This window comes from Ciconia boyciana, chromosome 2 (genome assembly GCF_034638445.1).
Source record: "Ciconia boyciana chromosome 2, ASM3463844v1, whole genome shotgun sequence".
NCBI classification, from domain to species: domain Eukaryota; kingdom Metazoa; phylum Chordata; class Aves; order Ciconiiformes; family Ciconiidae; genus Ciconia; species Ciconia boyciana.
In genome coordinates, this window is record NC_132935.1 from 44588108 (window position 1) to 44603234 (window position 15127).

Here is a 15127-nt window from a genome sequence, read left to right on the forward strand (position 1 = left end):
GGGGTTTTTTTGTTTTGTTATGGGTTTTTTTTAAGTTAAAAAAAAAAACTCAGTTAAAAAAAACTGAGGCTGTACGTCTCTTCCTAACATTTGTAGAAATCATTACATATGTAAATTAAGGCATATGGAGGAAGGATGGTTTGGGTCATTAAGGCTTCTGAATATCTTTTTTGTGTTTTTTTTTTAAAGCACTGCTTTTGTAAACATTTAATGTATTTTTAAGACAATCATGCTGAGGGTACTTGCATCCTGGCATTGCAATGTCATTCCATTCACTCATGTTTCTAGTATATCACTTTACTTGGGTATTTTTCTCTTCCTGTCTCTTTTAATCTCTGTTGTTTAAATTCTTCTGACACCTTATCAATTTCTTGATGAATTTACATTTGAAAGATTTTACTATCACTTTTATCACCATACATTTTATTTTTCCATGAACTAAATCCATCTTGACATTGCTGAACATATGCAAACCTACTACTACTGGTGTTTCACCTTGTAGTATTGTCACAGTAGACAAGGGTTGCCATCTTTAGGCACTATGGGGAGTTTCTAATAAATGGGGAGTTCCAAATAAATTGCACTTGTCTATTTTAACAAGTACTCGAGACAGTTTTGCTGACAGTGTTCCAATATTTGTAGAAGCATGATATTTCAACCACTGCAAGATTTATTCCTCTACTATGAACAAATACAGCCTTTGTTTAAGTTGAAGCTTTGGAGAGTCTTGTCCTTCTAAATGTCACTTTTAATTAAAACTTTATTAACACATACTGTGTTGTAAGCAGGTTCATAACACGAAATGATCTTTAAAAAAAATAAATAAATAATCACATGCTATTTTCATGCAAAAACAACACCTTTAGAAGCCTGCATCTGGGTTTATAATAGAAGAGTCAGCTGCATCTCACTGCTGACAGTTTTCTTCTGACATTTTACGGACAGAAAGAAGAAGATACAAAATAAAATATTTGCTTTCTAAATGCCATAGTTACAACTTTAAACAAAATATGTGGGAATTAAGTTTTTCATAAGATTGTATGATTGTGATAGTTGTGCAAAATCTAGATTAATCTATATTAGACTAGGAAAAATTGATTATAAGGTTGGTAATGCAAGATCTTCTGAAATGTATTGCTTTGTATTAAAATAAATTTGGCTTGAAAAGGATTCTAAAGTAAAAGAAAATATGACTAGGAAAAACAAATAAAAAGCAAAGAAAGAAGGGTAATTCTAAAGCATTGCCCTTTCTGAAGAACAGACAATTACATTAACTCAAAATGGCTTTACCAGAATGAATAAAAACCAGATCAGGGTCATAAAACCATTATATGATATAATAAGATGCATTACCATAGCTATTGACTATATCTTGGGCTATGTATTATGTTGGAAAAAAATTTCTGTAAGGTCATAACCATTTCAACTGCCTAACTCTGTTAAGTAACTTCTTGAAATGCAGAACAACACAAAAATGAGAAAAGCCTGTTATTCCATCATGTGACATGTCATTTCAAGGAATGTTGTACAAAATAACAGTGCATATTCTGAATTAACAATGGATATTCTGGAAAACAGATAATTATTAAACCTGGATAAAGATGCCAAGCTTTAAATACTGTACTTGAAGTGTGTTGTGGAGAGCACTTTAGCACCTGCATGTAATCTGACAAATATAATTTAGGTGGCAGACAAAGGTATAGTGATAGCTAACGTAATTTCTGGTTTTATGTTCTGTTGGATATGCTTATGTTTTCCTAAAACATTTACCTGCCATGGAGAAGTTTTTCATAAATGGTTTAAGAGTTGATTTTTTTCTTTTTTTTTTAGTAATTGAGGAAAAATTGCTTTGGATTTTATTCTTTTGTTTTTTTTTTTTTTTAATGCATGAATATTCTTACAATAGGAGAATATTATCATTCTTGATGAAGACCTTTTTTCTTACATAGAAAGATTAAAGGACTTGGCCAATGAAGCAGAGCCTGAGCTTTGCTACTTCACATTTTCTGCGCTTGCCTATAGTACAGCCTGCAGTGAGACACTGTAGATCCTCCTGGTGTAGACCTGGACTAGGGCAAGATCTGGAGTAATTTTTGCTGTCTGATTTACACTGCTTCTCTTAATAAGCTAAAAATAAGCAAAGGCTGCCTGTGGGGAGCATAAACAAATTGAGATCTTGATTTTTTCTGCCAAGGTGATACCACCTGAGGATGTGGAGTTTTTGTGCCCCAAGCCAACAAACTGTTGCATGGATTTGGCTTATTTCAGTGCTGTGAGCACAGCTCTTCTTGTTATTTCTACTACAGCAGGACCTGAATTTTCCAGGCATGATTATGGTGACATGCTGCTGGAGACAGTGCAAACACAGGGTAAAAATCAGCACCTGCTGTCACAGCTTTGCAGTCTGAACCGACAAAACACAGAGAGACCGAAGGCACAGAAAGGTGAAAAGCCTGATCCAAGGTGAAGAAACTGTCTTATGTTGCAGGTTAAGCATATGCTTGAGCCCAGGGCTGTGGCTTATTTAGTTTTCTACCTCCCTGTAATCATGTTCCAATTAGTGAAAAATTAAACAGTGATGTCAGCTACCAGGTGCTGAATAACAACTGAAAATTGCACAGAATAGTTTTCTAGGGAATTAGCTTAACAACAGTGGTTTAAATCAACTTTGGAAAGTTTACAACAAAATGAAAGAGTGGGGAGCTGGAGCAGCTTGTTGCTCACTGCTTCTTAGCTCAGACCTTGCTAGCTCTCCCCCATCATCCCATTTATCCCAGCATGGGATAAAACTCAGGCAGATGTAGTCATCTTTTACCTGAAGCCATGAGACCTTCTGTGAAGTGTCACAACTTGAGAAAATTAACAGTATGGATGGTTTAGAACCACATTTGCAGTATAAACTTAACCATTCAAACTTAACCAAACTTAACCTGTGAAGCAGAGCTGGAAAACCCTCTAAATTTGTCTTGTCCCTAGATTTTTGCCATAAATATTCTTAGTATTTTAGACAGCAGATCCAGTAGCAGATCTGTCCTAGCACCATTTAATAGTTGTCCATGGCCATTGCTGTCTGTGGAAGGGGTGTAGGATGGGCAGCATTTTGCCCCAGATAAGTAATTATCTAAGGACACCCATAGAGGTCCTAATGTAAATAAGAAATAAATCCTTGAATTAAGATTATTTATGATTATAAACTGCGAGTATACCCGGGATGAAGCCAGGGTCAATAGCACAAGTGCCTTATAACTCAGAGGTAATCTCTGGAGTGCAGGTTTTGTAAGCCTGGGCACAAGAATGCCACAGTCCGAATATTCTCCCATCTGATTAAAAACAATCAGTTACTATATCCCATGGGATATATACTGGCTGTATTGTACTAGATTGAGTAACATTGTCTTGAGGCAAGAATGGATTGAGTAAACTCTCTCCACTCAATATTTCCTGTTCATGTGGATTTCACACTTAAAGCATTTTATTCATTCATTTTCCTGTGTCTTTTTTATTTTTGCCCAGTGTGACTTTCAAGTGTTTTGATTTTAGTAATGCTTTGCCAATCTATCTTATTATATTCGTGTTTCTGCTTTTCTTTTGTGAAATTAATATGTCAAAGGAATTTAACTTGCATGGTGAGATTGTGAGTGTACATTGTGGGAATGGATATCAAGCTCTGTCTTAATAGGTGATAGATGCCACGTGAAATATGACTGGAGCAACTAAGAGCTTGTTAGAAGCCAGGAAAAGCTAGCATAAAGGTTTTGTCATGATGATTTTTCACTGCCTTATAAAAGCATCCTATATGGAGTTGGGATCCTGCTTCTGGCTGCAGTGTGATCTGGTTGGGAGTCAGTGATACATATTCTATTCAAAAAAGATTTTCATCAGTTTGATTGAAATACTAAGTCCTTTGAGACCTCAGCCTCAGTTGTGTACAGATAGGAGGGCTTGGGTATGCTGCTGGAAGATGGAAGAAAATGACTGTGTGTGTGTTGGGCAATTCATAGTTCAGGCAGAGTTGCCCCTGCCATTAGAGCCAGCGGACAGAAGTGTTCCAGTAACCTGTGCTGCCCGTGATTTTTATACAAATGAGCTTAGGATGTCTTTGTGGAGGGCTAGGGGCTCACTGATTGTGTTTTACCAAGCAAATGTACTGTACTATTAAGAAAACGAACACTCGAAGAAAGCTGAAACATGGGCACATGTTGAAAAGCTGATTGCTGCCTGGAGGGATGGCAGCCGCAGCAGGGGAGGAGCAGGCACGCAGTCAATATCATTCAGCCACTTTCCAACACACGACTGACCTAGTTTTCCCTATTGGGACAGGCATAGCTGGGCTGGTGTGAACCTTGGGCTGATGTACGTTACTCGTGGGAAGCAGACCCTGCAGCGTTCCTTCTCAGGCTTACCGACACAGCTACAGCTGCAATTTTATGCTTGCAATGCCTAGCTCCTTGCCTGAGCATTAAATCCTTTATCCTGTTTTACCTTCTGTGCATTTAGGGGTGGGGTTTTGGCTGTATACTGTATTACAGACTTTTCCTAAATAATTTTCTGGGGCAAAAGGCAGTTACTGTTCCCATAACAAATACTAGAGACTTCAAAAGGACTTGGGTCTAAATGTTCTTTGTCAGAGCAAGAATGGCCTGTTCCTAGCCCAACTTTCACCAGGCTTTGGTTATTTGTCAGTACGGGTCCACTTGAGGCATCCCATTGAAAAGTCACCCACAGTGTTTCACTATTTTGCCTTTTCATGTGCTTCATTCTGTGTAATTTTAAACTACCTGACATTTCATGTCAGTAAAATTCTAAGTTTAATGTAGAAGGGGTGATATTTCATTTGCAACAAGGAAACAAATTAAGTTTATATCAGTTAAAACAGAGATTTTTGAGGAATCTTAAGTAAATTAGGTCCCCTAATATTGCTGAGTTGCAGTAAGACTTGGGCATTTTAGCTTAAAATCCCAGCCTAAAAATACACTCATGTGACCTCTGAGAAACTGCCTAAAGCCAGTGGTAAGAATTTATTTTGGCAGATAACCAACATTTTCCTATAGTATGAAAGGAAACTTGCTCTCTTCTGAGTGAAATGCTAATTCAGACTAGGAATTGAGAAAAAAAATGTAGGAGAATACAAAGATTTAAAATGACCTAAGTTGTAAGGAAATATTTTTAGTGAATAAGCATGCTTAGCTGCAGGTCCTAATGCTGAGAATTAATCATGTTCCTTCTATTAGTGCTAAGAAAGGTATTTCTTTTGAATTTAACATACCATGCAGCTGTTATATAGTTACTGTCTGCAGTAATAACTGCAGATACCTAAGAATTTTTTAATACAGTTTTTCTGTGGAAAATTGATGAGACTGAGGGGAAGGGTACTAGTTCTGAGAATATTTACTTGCATTAAAAGTTTCTGCTATAAGCCAGAGGCAGTATCCCACTGCAAAAAAAAATAGCGAGTATAGTTTTTGTGTTAGCTCCAATTTCTGTTCTGCCTGATTCCTTTGGCTGTTCTGAGACTTCTACTTTCTCTTGTACTTTTTGGAAAAAATACCGTATATGGAAAGGGAATATTTTAAAATTCACAGCAGTTTTCACAGGAGAGGAGTGCTATTTTTGACTAATAGTGCAATGGCCCATGCAAATATGCATGGCCCTTATCTGTCTTAGGTGATCTGTAGGAGACTTTTTTCTTCAGGTACTTGTTTTTTCAAATCCTTGTTATTTCAAACAGGTATTTGGTTTGTATTTATCTAGGTATTTTACATAATTTGTTCAGGTACTCAAATACTTGTCATAACGTGATAACATATTTATATTATTTATAGTCTTTCTAAAATTATAGCCCAACTCAGACCTAAGATGTGCAGAAATGATTGTCAGAAAATCTGATAGCGTGTGTTGTAGGATGACCAATTGGTATTCACCTGTGAATTACCTGAAACATTTCACAATGTTGTTTACACACACACATACACTCACACACACACACACAAAACTATGAAAATTAATTTCATAGTTAATTTGGGAAGCTATCTGGTCTCTTTACAGCAGACATCTTGGCATATTATGCTTTCAGAGCTTTTATTGTAATTCCTGTACTACATAGATAAATTTTTTTTCTTTTCTCCTTAGAAATTTTTCCAAGAGATTCCAGTCTAAAAGACAAGTTCATAAAACATTTTACAGGTAAGGCAGCTGCTTGCTCTTAATTTTCCTACATATGCATATTCTAAGTAGCCACAAAAGTCACACCATTAGCTTTTTTGAGGTTCTGCACCAAGTTTAACATTTGTGAAATTAAATTTGTATTTTTTTAGGACTAGAAATTTTTAAAGAACTCTGTGTTGAGGTTTAAGTCTCTCTTTGTTAGGCTAATAATCTAGCCTAAAATAACTTTCAAAACATGGTAAGTTAAAACATTATTTAAAACTTATTGTTTAATTTTTATCATCTTGTTGTTGCTTGCCATATTTATTTTCCAGTTCACTAATTTAAAAACTTCTCATTGGACTGCACATATCTTTCAGAAACAGACCTATGTGGCCATGTAAGTTTTCACTATATCAGGGAAAGACTTTTTGTCTTCTGTCTTATGTTGTATACATATGGATGCTTATTTTAACAAGGGAAACAAATAGAACAAGGAAGAATTAAATCAGTGTAAATGAAACTGAAAAATAATTTGCTATTTCAAATATGAAAGTTTATTATGATTACAGTCAAGTACTTACTTGAAAGCTGAGGTGGAGTTATATAATGCACTTACCTTTGGGACTCTGTTTTGTAACTACTGGGAAAAATACTGTACCCTCTGAATATATGCAAAAAGAGTTGCCAACAGCAAGATGCTTGCACTGATTCTTTACTGTCCAGTTCCAAATGTTCTGTAATTCAGAAAAGTGAAAGTCTCAGAATATGACACTGCAAATCTGTTGGTGATTTTCAATGTTATTGGGATTAGCGAAACTAAAAAGTAGACAAATAGTTGGCAGTTGGAGCATGAAAAAGAGAAATGGAAATAAAACAAGAGTGAAGAACAACCATGAGTTTTACAGAAGGTATTTTTAGAATACTAAATCATAGAAAAGAAAAAGAGCAAAAAATACTTGAAGGCCTATTTCTGGAGCCATTCATTAAATTAATATTCCTTTTCTGCATGAGTAGTTGCCATCAAAATTGCTGAACTTATTTGACTAACATTAGCTGGAATGAATAAGGAAAGCAAGTTGAAGTTTATTTCTTTGTTGGCTCAGAATTTCTGCCTACATCTTTTTTCTTTTTTTTCTAAATTATGCTCTTAAGATCTTCAGTGATGGGTTTTTCTGCCTGTTTTTTTCTTTTCCACAGCTTTATTAGGTCCTGTAATTGGTAGGTGTTTTCTTAAAATATAGCCTAACTTTTTCTTGATTCTGTTCAAATCATAATCCTTTTTCTGTCAACTTAGTTAAGTAAACTGTTCAGATATAGTCCTTACCAGTTTAAGAGTTAGAACATCCTAAACTAATGAAGTTGTGAAAAAGAGAAGGAGAAATCAACATTATCTTTGCAGTCCATTATCTTTACAGTTTCAGGGTTAAGAAAATTATTGTACACTTCTAGTATGCCAAGAACAGTAGACACATTTTAAAGCCAAATAAGAACCATATGTAACAGTCCTCGACTACAGGAAAAATCATAAATAATCTTGTGAGTCATGAAGTTATCTATCAATTCAGCTTGAAAAGCCAGCTGACACAGAGTGCTCTGTAAGGCACAAATAAAATTAACGGCCTATTTTTGATGGCAAGGAGGAGTGCTAGAAAACCATATATTAACTGAAGGCACATGGAATTTATTTAGTGACAAAAACTGATGTTATCGCCATATATCTTGGATAATTTCAAATTACTTACTTTCTCTTGAGCCTAATTACTCACTCAGATAAGAAATGGCAACAATCTTCCAGTTCCAAGTGGCAAAGGCTGCTTTATTGGTTTGTTGGAAAGCTTATTTGTGGCTGAAAAATCTCGTGAAATCCACATATTACTGTAAAATATATCTAATGTTCAAGCATGTTAACTGTCATAGAGAGAAATCTTCTCTCAAGCTTTTGGTAGTTTGGCTCCACTGTCTAGAAAGAATTGGCTTGGTATGTTTTACCAGGCTGATAAACTACCTTTCAGGTTGTGAAATAAATAATTTTTGCCCTTAAATGCTTGCTATCTTCCTCTGATAGGAAAGTTAGTCAACACAGCATGCTTCATATGGATCCTTTTGTAGCATTGCTTGAAACAAGCTATTCTTATTCAGCGTTCCTATTTGTACTGAATTTAGAGGGTGCAAGTTAAATTTAGTCTTGTTCAGTCAGTGTCAATTTATGTCACTGTTTTCTGTCCAAATCACAGGAAACTTGTCCCCAGCTGTCAGTGGTAATATTGCTAAGCAGGTTACATGATGCAAATATTACATTTTTGCTCTCCTTTTCAACTTGGATGCCATCACTAATACCTTCTCGGGGCCATCAGCAATTATGGAAGGTCTCTTCGGCAACTTGTTACCTTTGAGCCATGTTTTCGAGACCAGTAGCTATATATTCTTATCAAACATTAATGCAGGCAGATGACACTGTATATCCAGAGAAGGGAGCACAGGCTGGAAGAACAAAGACACAGCACACCACACCCTGGGCACAGAGCGATTTGCCTCGCCCAGATGTTGAAAAACATGCTGCCCTCTGCATGTCTTCACCCTTTCGTGCTAGAACTAATTTAACAGGATATCAGGTTCCTAGATGTTATTCAGCTGTCATTTTTTTCCTCAACACCCACATTGTATATTAAGAAATTCATAAACCATCTATGTGCAAATTAGAAGCATTAGTACATGAAATTACTTCATCTTTCCAGGGCTTAGAAACTCATAATTGCTTAAAATGTTGCTTTTATTTATCTTTAGAAATATTATGTCCGCATTCCATCTACACTATTCCTTCTACATTAGACTACTGACGACTACTGAGCAAACTAAATTCTGTTGCAGTTGCACCATTCTATTTTCACCATATAAGAAATTTTACTGTTAATTTTGAATTACTGGAATTTCAAGGCTAAGCCAGTCTGTCATTTCCAAGAGCCATTTTTCTGTTATTCAGATTGTGAGCGTAATAATGTAGCAATAGTAATTCTTTCTGTTATTTCAGTAGCATTGTTGTACTTGTGTTGCATCAAAATTGTTTAAAGTGTAGTAAAAGACTAAATGTAATTTTAGCCAAAAAAAATTGAACTTAATTCTATGTGTTGCTGTTATTCATTGAAGCTGCAAAGCAGTGACATTGAAAGCATGCGGTTAACTCCTGCTTACTTTCAAACAGGGCCAGTCACATTTTCATCAGAGTGTAGCAAGCACTTTCATCGACTATATCACAACACAAGGGACTGCTCAACGCCAGCCTGTAAGTAGTAATTATAGTACCTTATAATGCTAGCTGTGATACTTGTTTAAAAGCAACCTACTTTTCCTACTAAGTGTTTGATGGGCTGGTCCTTTTGTAACTGTTGCTCTTTATTTTAGCACTATACTACAAAATATACCCAAAGTCTTCTAATATATACAAAGACTTTCTATTAATTCACTTGCAGTCAGCTGTGTATAATGGAGTTCCTTCAAAGTGAGACTAAAATAAATGAAAACTACACTCTGAAAAACCAGTCAGCATGCCTATGCGGAGGGCAGATATGAAGCCATATTCTCCTTACTGCTCCCTTTACCTTTGCTTATTCACTTGTGCAATAAGATAAAACCTGAATCATTCTCTATGTTCTCTTAACACTCAATAGTATGGTTATATCTTGGTTTTTTAATATATTTCATTTTATGATGATAATTTTCTATTATATGCCCATTGTTAAAGAACATAAAATCAATTAATTCATCATTTCTGTTATTGGTACGTGCAGTTCTTATCAAAAAATATTCCAGTATGAGATCCACAGAAGTTTTGCTTTAACACAGCCTGAATGTAATTGTCAGAGATTGAAAAATAAAACTGTCCTAAGATTTTATTAAATGGATAAAACAAACAAAACAAACAAACAAAAAATCCCAATCAAAATGGAAATTCCTTAAAAATAAGTTACCTCAGCATTCTCTAGTGCAATGGAAAATTCAAATAAAGTGAGTGGAAAATAAGCAATACCATTTAATTAGAAAAGGTGAATTTCATTAGTGATGTGTAAGCACAAACTATGGACCGGGGTGCTTTGGAAATTTTTCAGGATTTGACATGAAAAAATGACACTTCTTGTCTGCATCACTTAGAAAGATGATAAGCACTTTTTGTGAGCAGCTGAGATGCTCTCTCACCAAAGCTCAGCACCTCAGAGGATCTGGCTTTCGAAAGGGGTTGGAGCAGCCCTCATCTCCATCCACCCTTACACTGATCAGAAGTTGGAATATAGAAATCCATGGCTGATCCCCAAAAGATGTACATATAGCTTTGTAAGTAGACATATGAGTAGGCTAGACATATATCTATTACATGCTGCATACCATGCATGTTGCATATTGCATGCCTTGATACATGGATCCAGAGTATATGAATATTATTTGGACCCCCCTGTATTGCCTGAGTGCTTCACTTTATGAAGAAACACAGTCATAATATTTCTCTTCTAATTAAACAGCTTTTCTCTAAATTTAAAAACAAGATTATGGTTAGGACTGTGTGAAGTACTGTTTTTTAAGTTCAACTATCAAAACAAAATGTAAAATAAAAAATGCGATTAAAACCAAAGCAGGTTTTTTTTTCTCCTTTACGTCAACCAAACCCAAAGCAGACAATGGGTTTCATTCAAACTGAAATGTTCTGTTGATCTAAAAAGGAGAGCTAAATCCTCAGAACTGTCTCCGCCTTATCCAGCACTCAGGGTTTAGAATAGCTATCAAGGCTGATCATAGCCAGGATCTTTTCCTATCTCTTTAGCGGGGTTTGATATTTTCTTTCTGGGGCACCTTAGCTACCATAGGATGTCTGAGGTTGAGTTACTTCCTCTCCTGCTGACATGGTTATATTCTGTACAGACATTCCCTGAAGAACTGAACCCAGGTTAGGATTCAGTCTCTTGCTGTTTGGCACAATTTCTATTAAGTTTTATTAAAATACTTATCAAGCAAGAGAAGAAAATTACACCTACGTATTTCTTGTTACCAAATAGTTAGGTCTTTCAATCAGAAAGGGTGGCAGGGGCCACTTGAACCAAGTGGTCATTTGAACCAAGGACACCAGAGAGAAAGAGAGCAAGTGGGACACTAGTATCTCTAGTCTGATGATTAGGAGATGTACTTAGACATGGAAAATATGGATTTCCATCAATGTTAATACTAAGTGGAACAATAAAAAGTTTGAAAGAGCCTGACCTCAAACTACCTCATAGTCTGCTGGTTAGAATAGTCTCCCAGTTAATGAGTTAAATTCCTTCAAGTCAAGTTGGGAGTTGAACCTGGTCTTCTACATCTCAGGAGGAAACTACCTGGTAGAAAATTAGTTGCTACCATCACTACATTTCCTCTGGAACCCTGGGTAGGATAAGGTACAATCTAATTTTGCATCTTGCACACATAATTTCATGAATTTTCATCAGAGAATGGTTTGACTGTGTAGAGTGTCTGAAATTCTAGTACAAATTCTACATTTAATTTTATGCAGTTTTTTGAGAGTATCTGCCAACTGAGATTCATTATTGCTATGGGTAATTTTGTTTTATAGATTATAAAAGGTGTGCAAGGTTGCTAACGAGATTAGCAATGAGCCCTTTGTGTACACAGTCCTAGGATGTTTGCTATGTAAGTATCATTTTTCCCACTCATTTTCTTATTTGTTGAATGGTCTAGTGATTCACTTCACATTTGCACCTTGTTATCAGGTGTGCATACAGAAATGTAGTATTAACAGAGTACATCAACATGCAGCTCTGTCATTGCTGTAAGGACTGACTGGTTCCTCATGGAAATACAGAGAAGCACAGATAGCTCTGATAGGCCCCACTGTAATTTCCTACAAGTCACTTGTGGCACCATAGTCCATAATTATGCACTGGGTGACCTCTTATTGTTCAAAATTTTAAGAAGGAGTCTGGCCGGTGAAAGAAGAACATGAGGACTTCATCAACACATTCATTTCAGGCCTTTCAGAAGAGGGCTTTGTTGTTAATCCATGGAAGAAGCAGAATGTCTTGGTCTCAGGTCTGCCAATGAAATTTGCATAGATACCCTGTCACTTTATTAATCTTTGTGACCACTTTTCATTCCCAGATTGTCTCCTGAGAATTTCTCTAAAGTTAGGTGATGGAAGTAAACTGACCCTAAAGATGTAACAAAGCTAAAGGCTTCAAGTAACAGGCTGTGGAAGGAACCAGTCCATTCTTGTTTATGAATAGCATGTTAAATGTGTTAATTATGTTAAATGTGTTAGTTAAACAGCATTGTCACTGATAAAAGGAACATCTTCAAGTGAGCTGTTTTCTCCAGTTGTTTGAATATCAGTAAGATGGTTACACTTCCAACAGTAATTTGAAAAACTGCACTGGTTATTATTGACCAATAAAATATATAAAATCAGTGAACTTAATTTATTTAAATTTCTTCAAAGATGGTTTCCTTTCACCACCTCCTCCTGACAAATACTGCAAGCTTGGAGTTTGGGGGAGTTGCGTTTGTCACTTCTTCCTGCATCAAGACTTCAATTCATACTAATCAAGAATAAGAAAGGAAGAGTAGGATGTGAGTCAGTGTTAGCTGATTCGATTTCCAAGTGGAGGTGGGATTTATTTTGGTGGCTGTGAGAAAATGCTTTGAAGAATATGGCAATATTTCAGTGCTGAGAAGAAATGCAACATTTCTTTCTCTTTTTCTTTTCTTTTCTTAACTATTTGCAGTCTGTTTGGCCTCTTGCCTTCCAGGTCTTGCAGATGGTTTTGAATACATCAGGGGCACTGAACCAGAGACTGACTAGGGATCCCATTACTTTGCCAGGATCTCCTTTTCATGACTAAGGGCAGGAATCCTTTTCTGAATGCCCCCTTTTTTTTTAATAATTTTTTTTTTCAGGTACCTAAATTCCTGTTTGTTTGTTAGTGTTTTCTTTCAAATTTCAGCTTTCTAAAACATCTCGGCACTCTCATTTTCTGCACTTTCACCTATTTAGTCTGTGTTTTTCCCTCATCTGTATCCCTTTACACCTCTGGGTTCATGGCTCAGGGCTTCCAGAAAGATTTCTGGGTGTTCCAATACTTTTTTTTTTCCTTTTCTTTCAAGAGGATGAGTCAAAGATCTGCCTCCATATCCACAGTACAGAAGCATCTGTCTCATCCTATTTCCATCTTTAAAATACAAAAGGATCAAAAGTTGCTATGATTTGCAAATCCAGGTGTTCTAATTTGCCTGCCAAAAATAGACTCAAAGAGATGACATCTAGGGAAGGGAGGGTCTAAATGGTAAGCAATGTTAGCAGCTCGTGTGCACTGTGTTCACTTAAAGTTGTATCTAGGCTGACTTTCTCTCTACTTTGTTAAAAATAGAGAAAACATTATAGGAAAAAGTAGAGCTATGATCTGCATGTTTCCCAGCTGCCTCTGTGCTCCCTCACCCTCTTCCTCCACCAAGTAGATAGAGTGGTTAGTTTCCACTAGAGATAAGACAGGCTCAGGTCTTCACGTTTACTCATATCCAATATCTTCTTAGAATGCAAACATTTTCCTGAGAAGGATGAAGGGTGGCAGAAGTCGCTCTCTATTCCCTCCAAGTAGGCAGGGCAGCACAGGACTTATGTCTGTTCATCCCTCAATAACACTGCATTTCTAGCATGATTCTGTGGTTGCTTCTGCTCCATCTTTTGGTACAGAGGATCAGTTTTCCTCACCATCTCACACTAGCTTAGAGAGGACAGGGTCATAGTTCGTGTTTACTGTAAGGGAATTTGCCTTTGCTTTAACATCTGAGAGAGTCTTGGAGATCCTCGGTTGCCTTGAAGAAGGAGGTTCTCCCACCGAAGGTTTGGCAACAATTTTTCAGCGTTTCTCCCGCGTGTACTAAAATAGGCTGCATTTTCCTCATAAAAAAGAACTGCAGTGCTATTATGCGAATATTTTCCTCCCTCTCCTGTAAGTGCCCGGCTACTAAAAGGAGACGTGGTCTTTTTCTCTTCGAAATGAAGTTTTTCCTGGGAAAAGCCAATCTTCCCACGGGAGCTGCTAGCGCAAGCTGTAGCGAGAGCTGAGGCGGAGCGGCCGCGGGCTGTTTCAGCACCATGGAGAGGGCCGCCGAGGGGGCTCGGCGCCGCGCCCCGGGGAGCTGCCGCGATGCTGGCAGGGGCGGCGGCGCGGCTCCGGAGCTGGGTACCAGAGCACACACTTCGTAGCGGTTACTCGCCGTTACGGCTTTTAGCGTTTTGTTTTTGTTTTTGTTTTCCTAATTCAGATCCTTGCAAACGAAAGTAAAACATTTGATGAAACCCAGAATCTAGAAATGACTCTATGCATGGGAAACTTCCTGTTAAGATGCAGCAGCATGGACCACTATGTGTTAAATCTCTCAGCATCAAGGCTGGGGATTTGCCACGGCAAAACGCATTAGTGTTCACAGGAGGGCAAGACCCACTGGTATTCTGGAGTTAATCTTGAGGTTTATGCAATCCACAGGAAACTGTGATTTATAAACAGAATTATACTAAGCAGTCTGCGTCTGTGCTTTGAAACTAGTTATAAAAAGGCATGTCCTTTTCTTTTGCAGACTTTCTACTAAGGAGAGAATTCTGATTTGCCAAGAAAGTGCCTTGAAATCTTCCAAGACAGAGAAGACATCTTTTACCTTTTTGATTTACAATGTTTTGTTACTAGATACATTTTATTTTCCTATATTTGTTGGACATTCCATATTTGTGTGAAACATTATTTTATTTTAATTTGTAAATTTGTTGCCTATAGTTCAGACAAGCCAATTATTTAAATACATTGTATATAAAGAATACTAATGATATACTGATTAAATGTTATAACCATATGCAGGGAGTCGGTAAAATTTTGCTGTTTCTCTTGTTCCATTGTATTTACATCATTCTGCTCAGGCTCTTACTTTCATTATTTGCACTAACTTGAAA

At 36.8% G+C, this 15127-nt stretch overlaps 1 protein-coding gene across 1 annotated transcript in view; it reads left to right on the plus strand.

The window, feature by feature from the left end:
- ALKAL1 (ALK and LTK ligand 1) overlaps positions 1 to 14914 on the plus strand; it is a 36210-nt gene extending 21296 nt beyond the window's left edge. Inside the window, exons 2-5 of the mRNA XM_072851272.1 lie at positions 6130 to 6183; positions 9347 to 9427; positions 11741 to 11817; positions 14761 to 14914. Coding sequence (XP_072707373.1) covers positions 6130 to 6183; positions 9347 to 9427; positions 11741 to 11805 — 200 coding nt within the window. The 3' untranslated portion in view covers positions 11806 to 11817; positions 14761 to 14914. The remainder of the gene's footprint in view (positions 1 to 6129; positions 6184 to 9346; positions 9428 to 11740; positions 11818 to 14760) is intronic.
- The last annotated feature ends 213 nt before the right edge of the window (positions 14915 to 15127 follow it).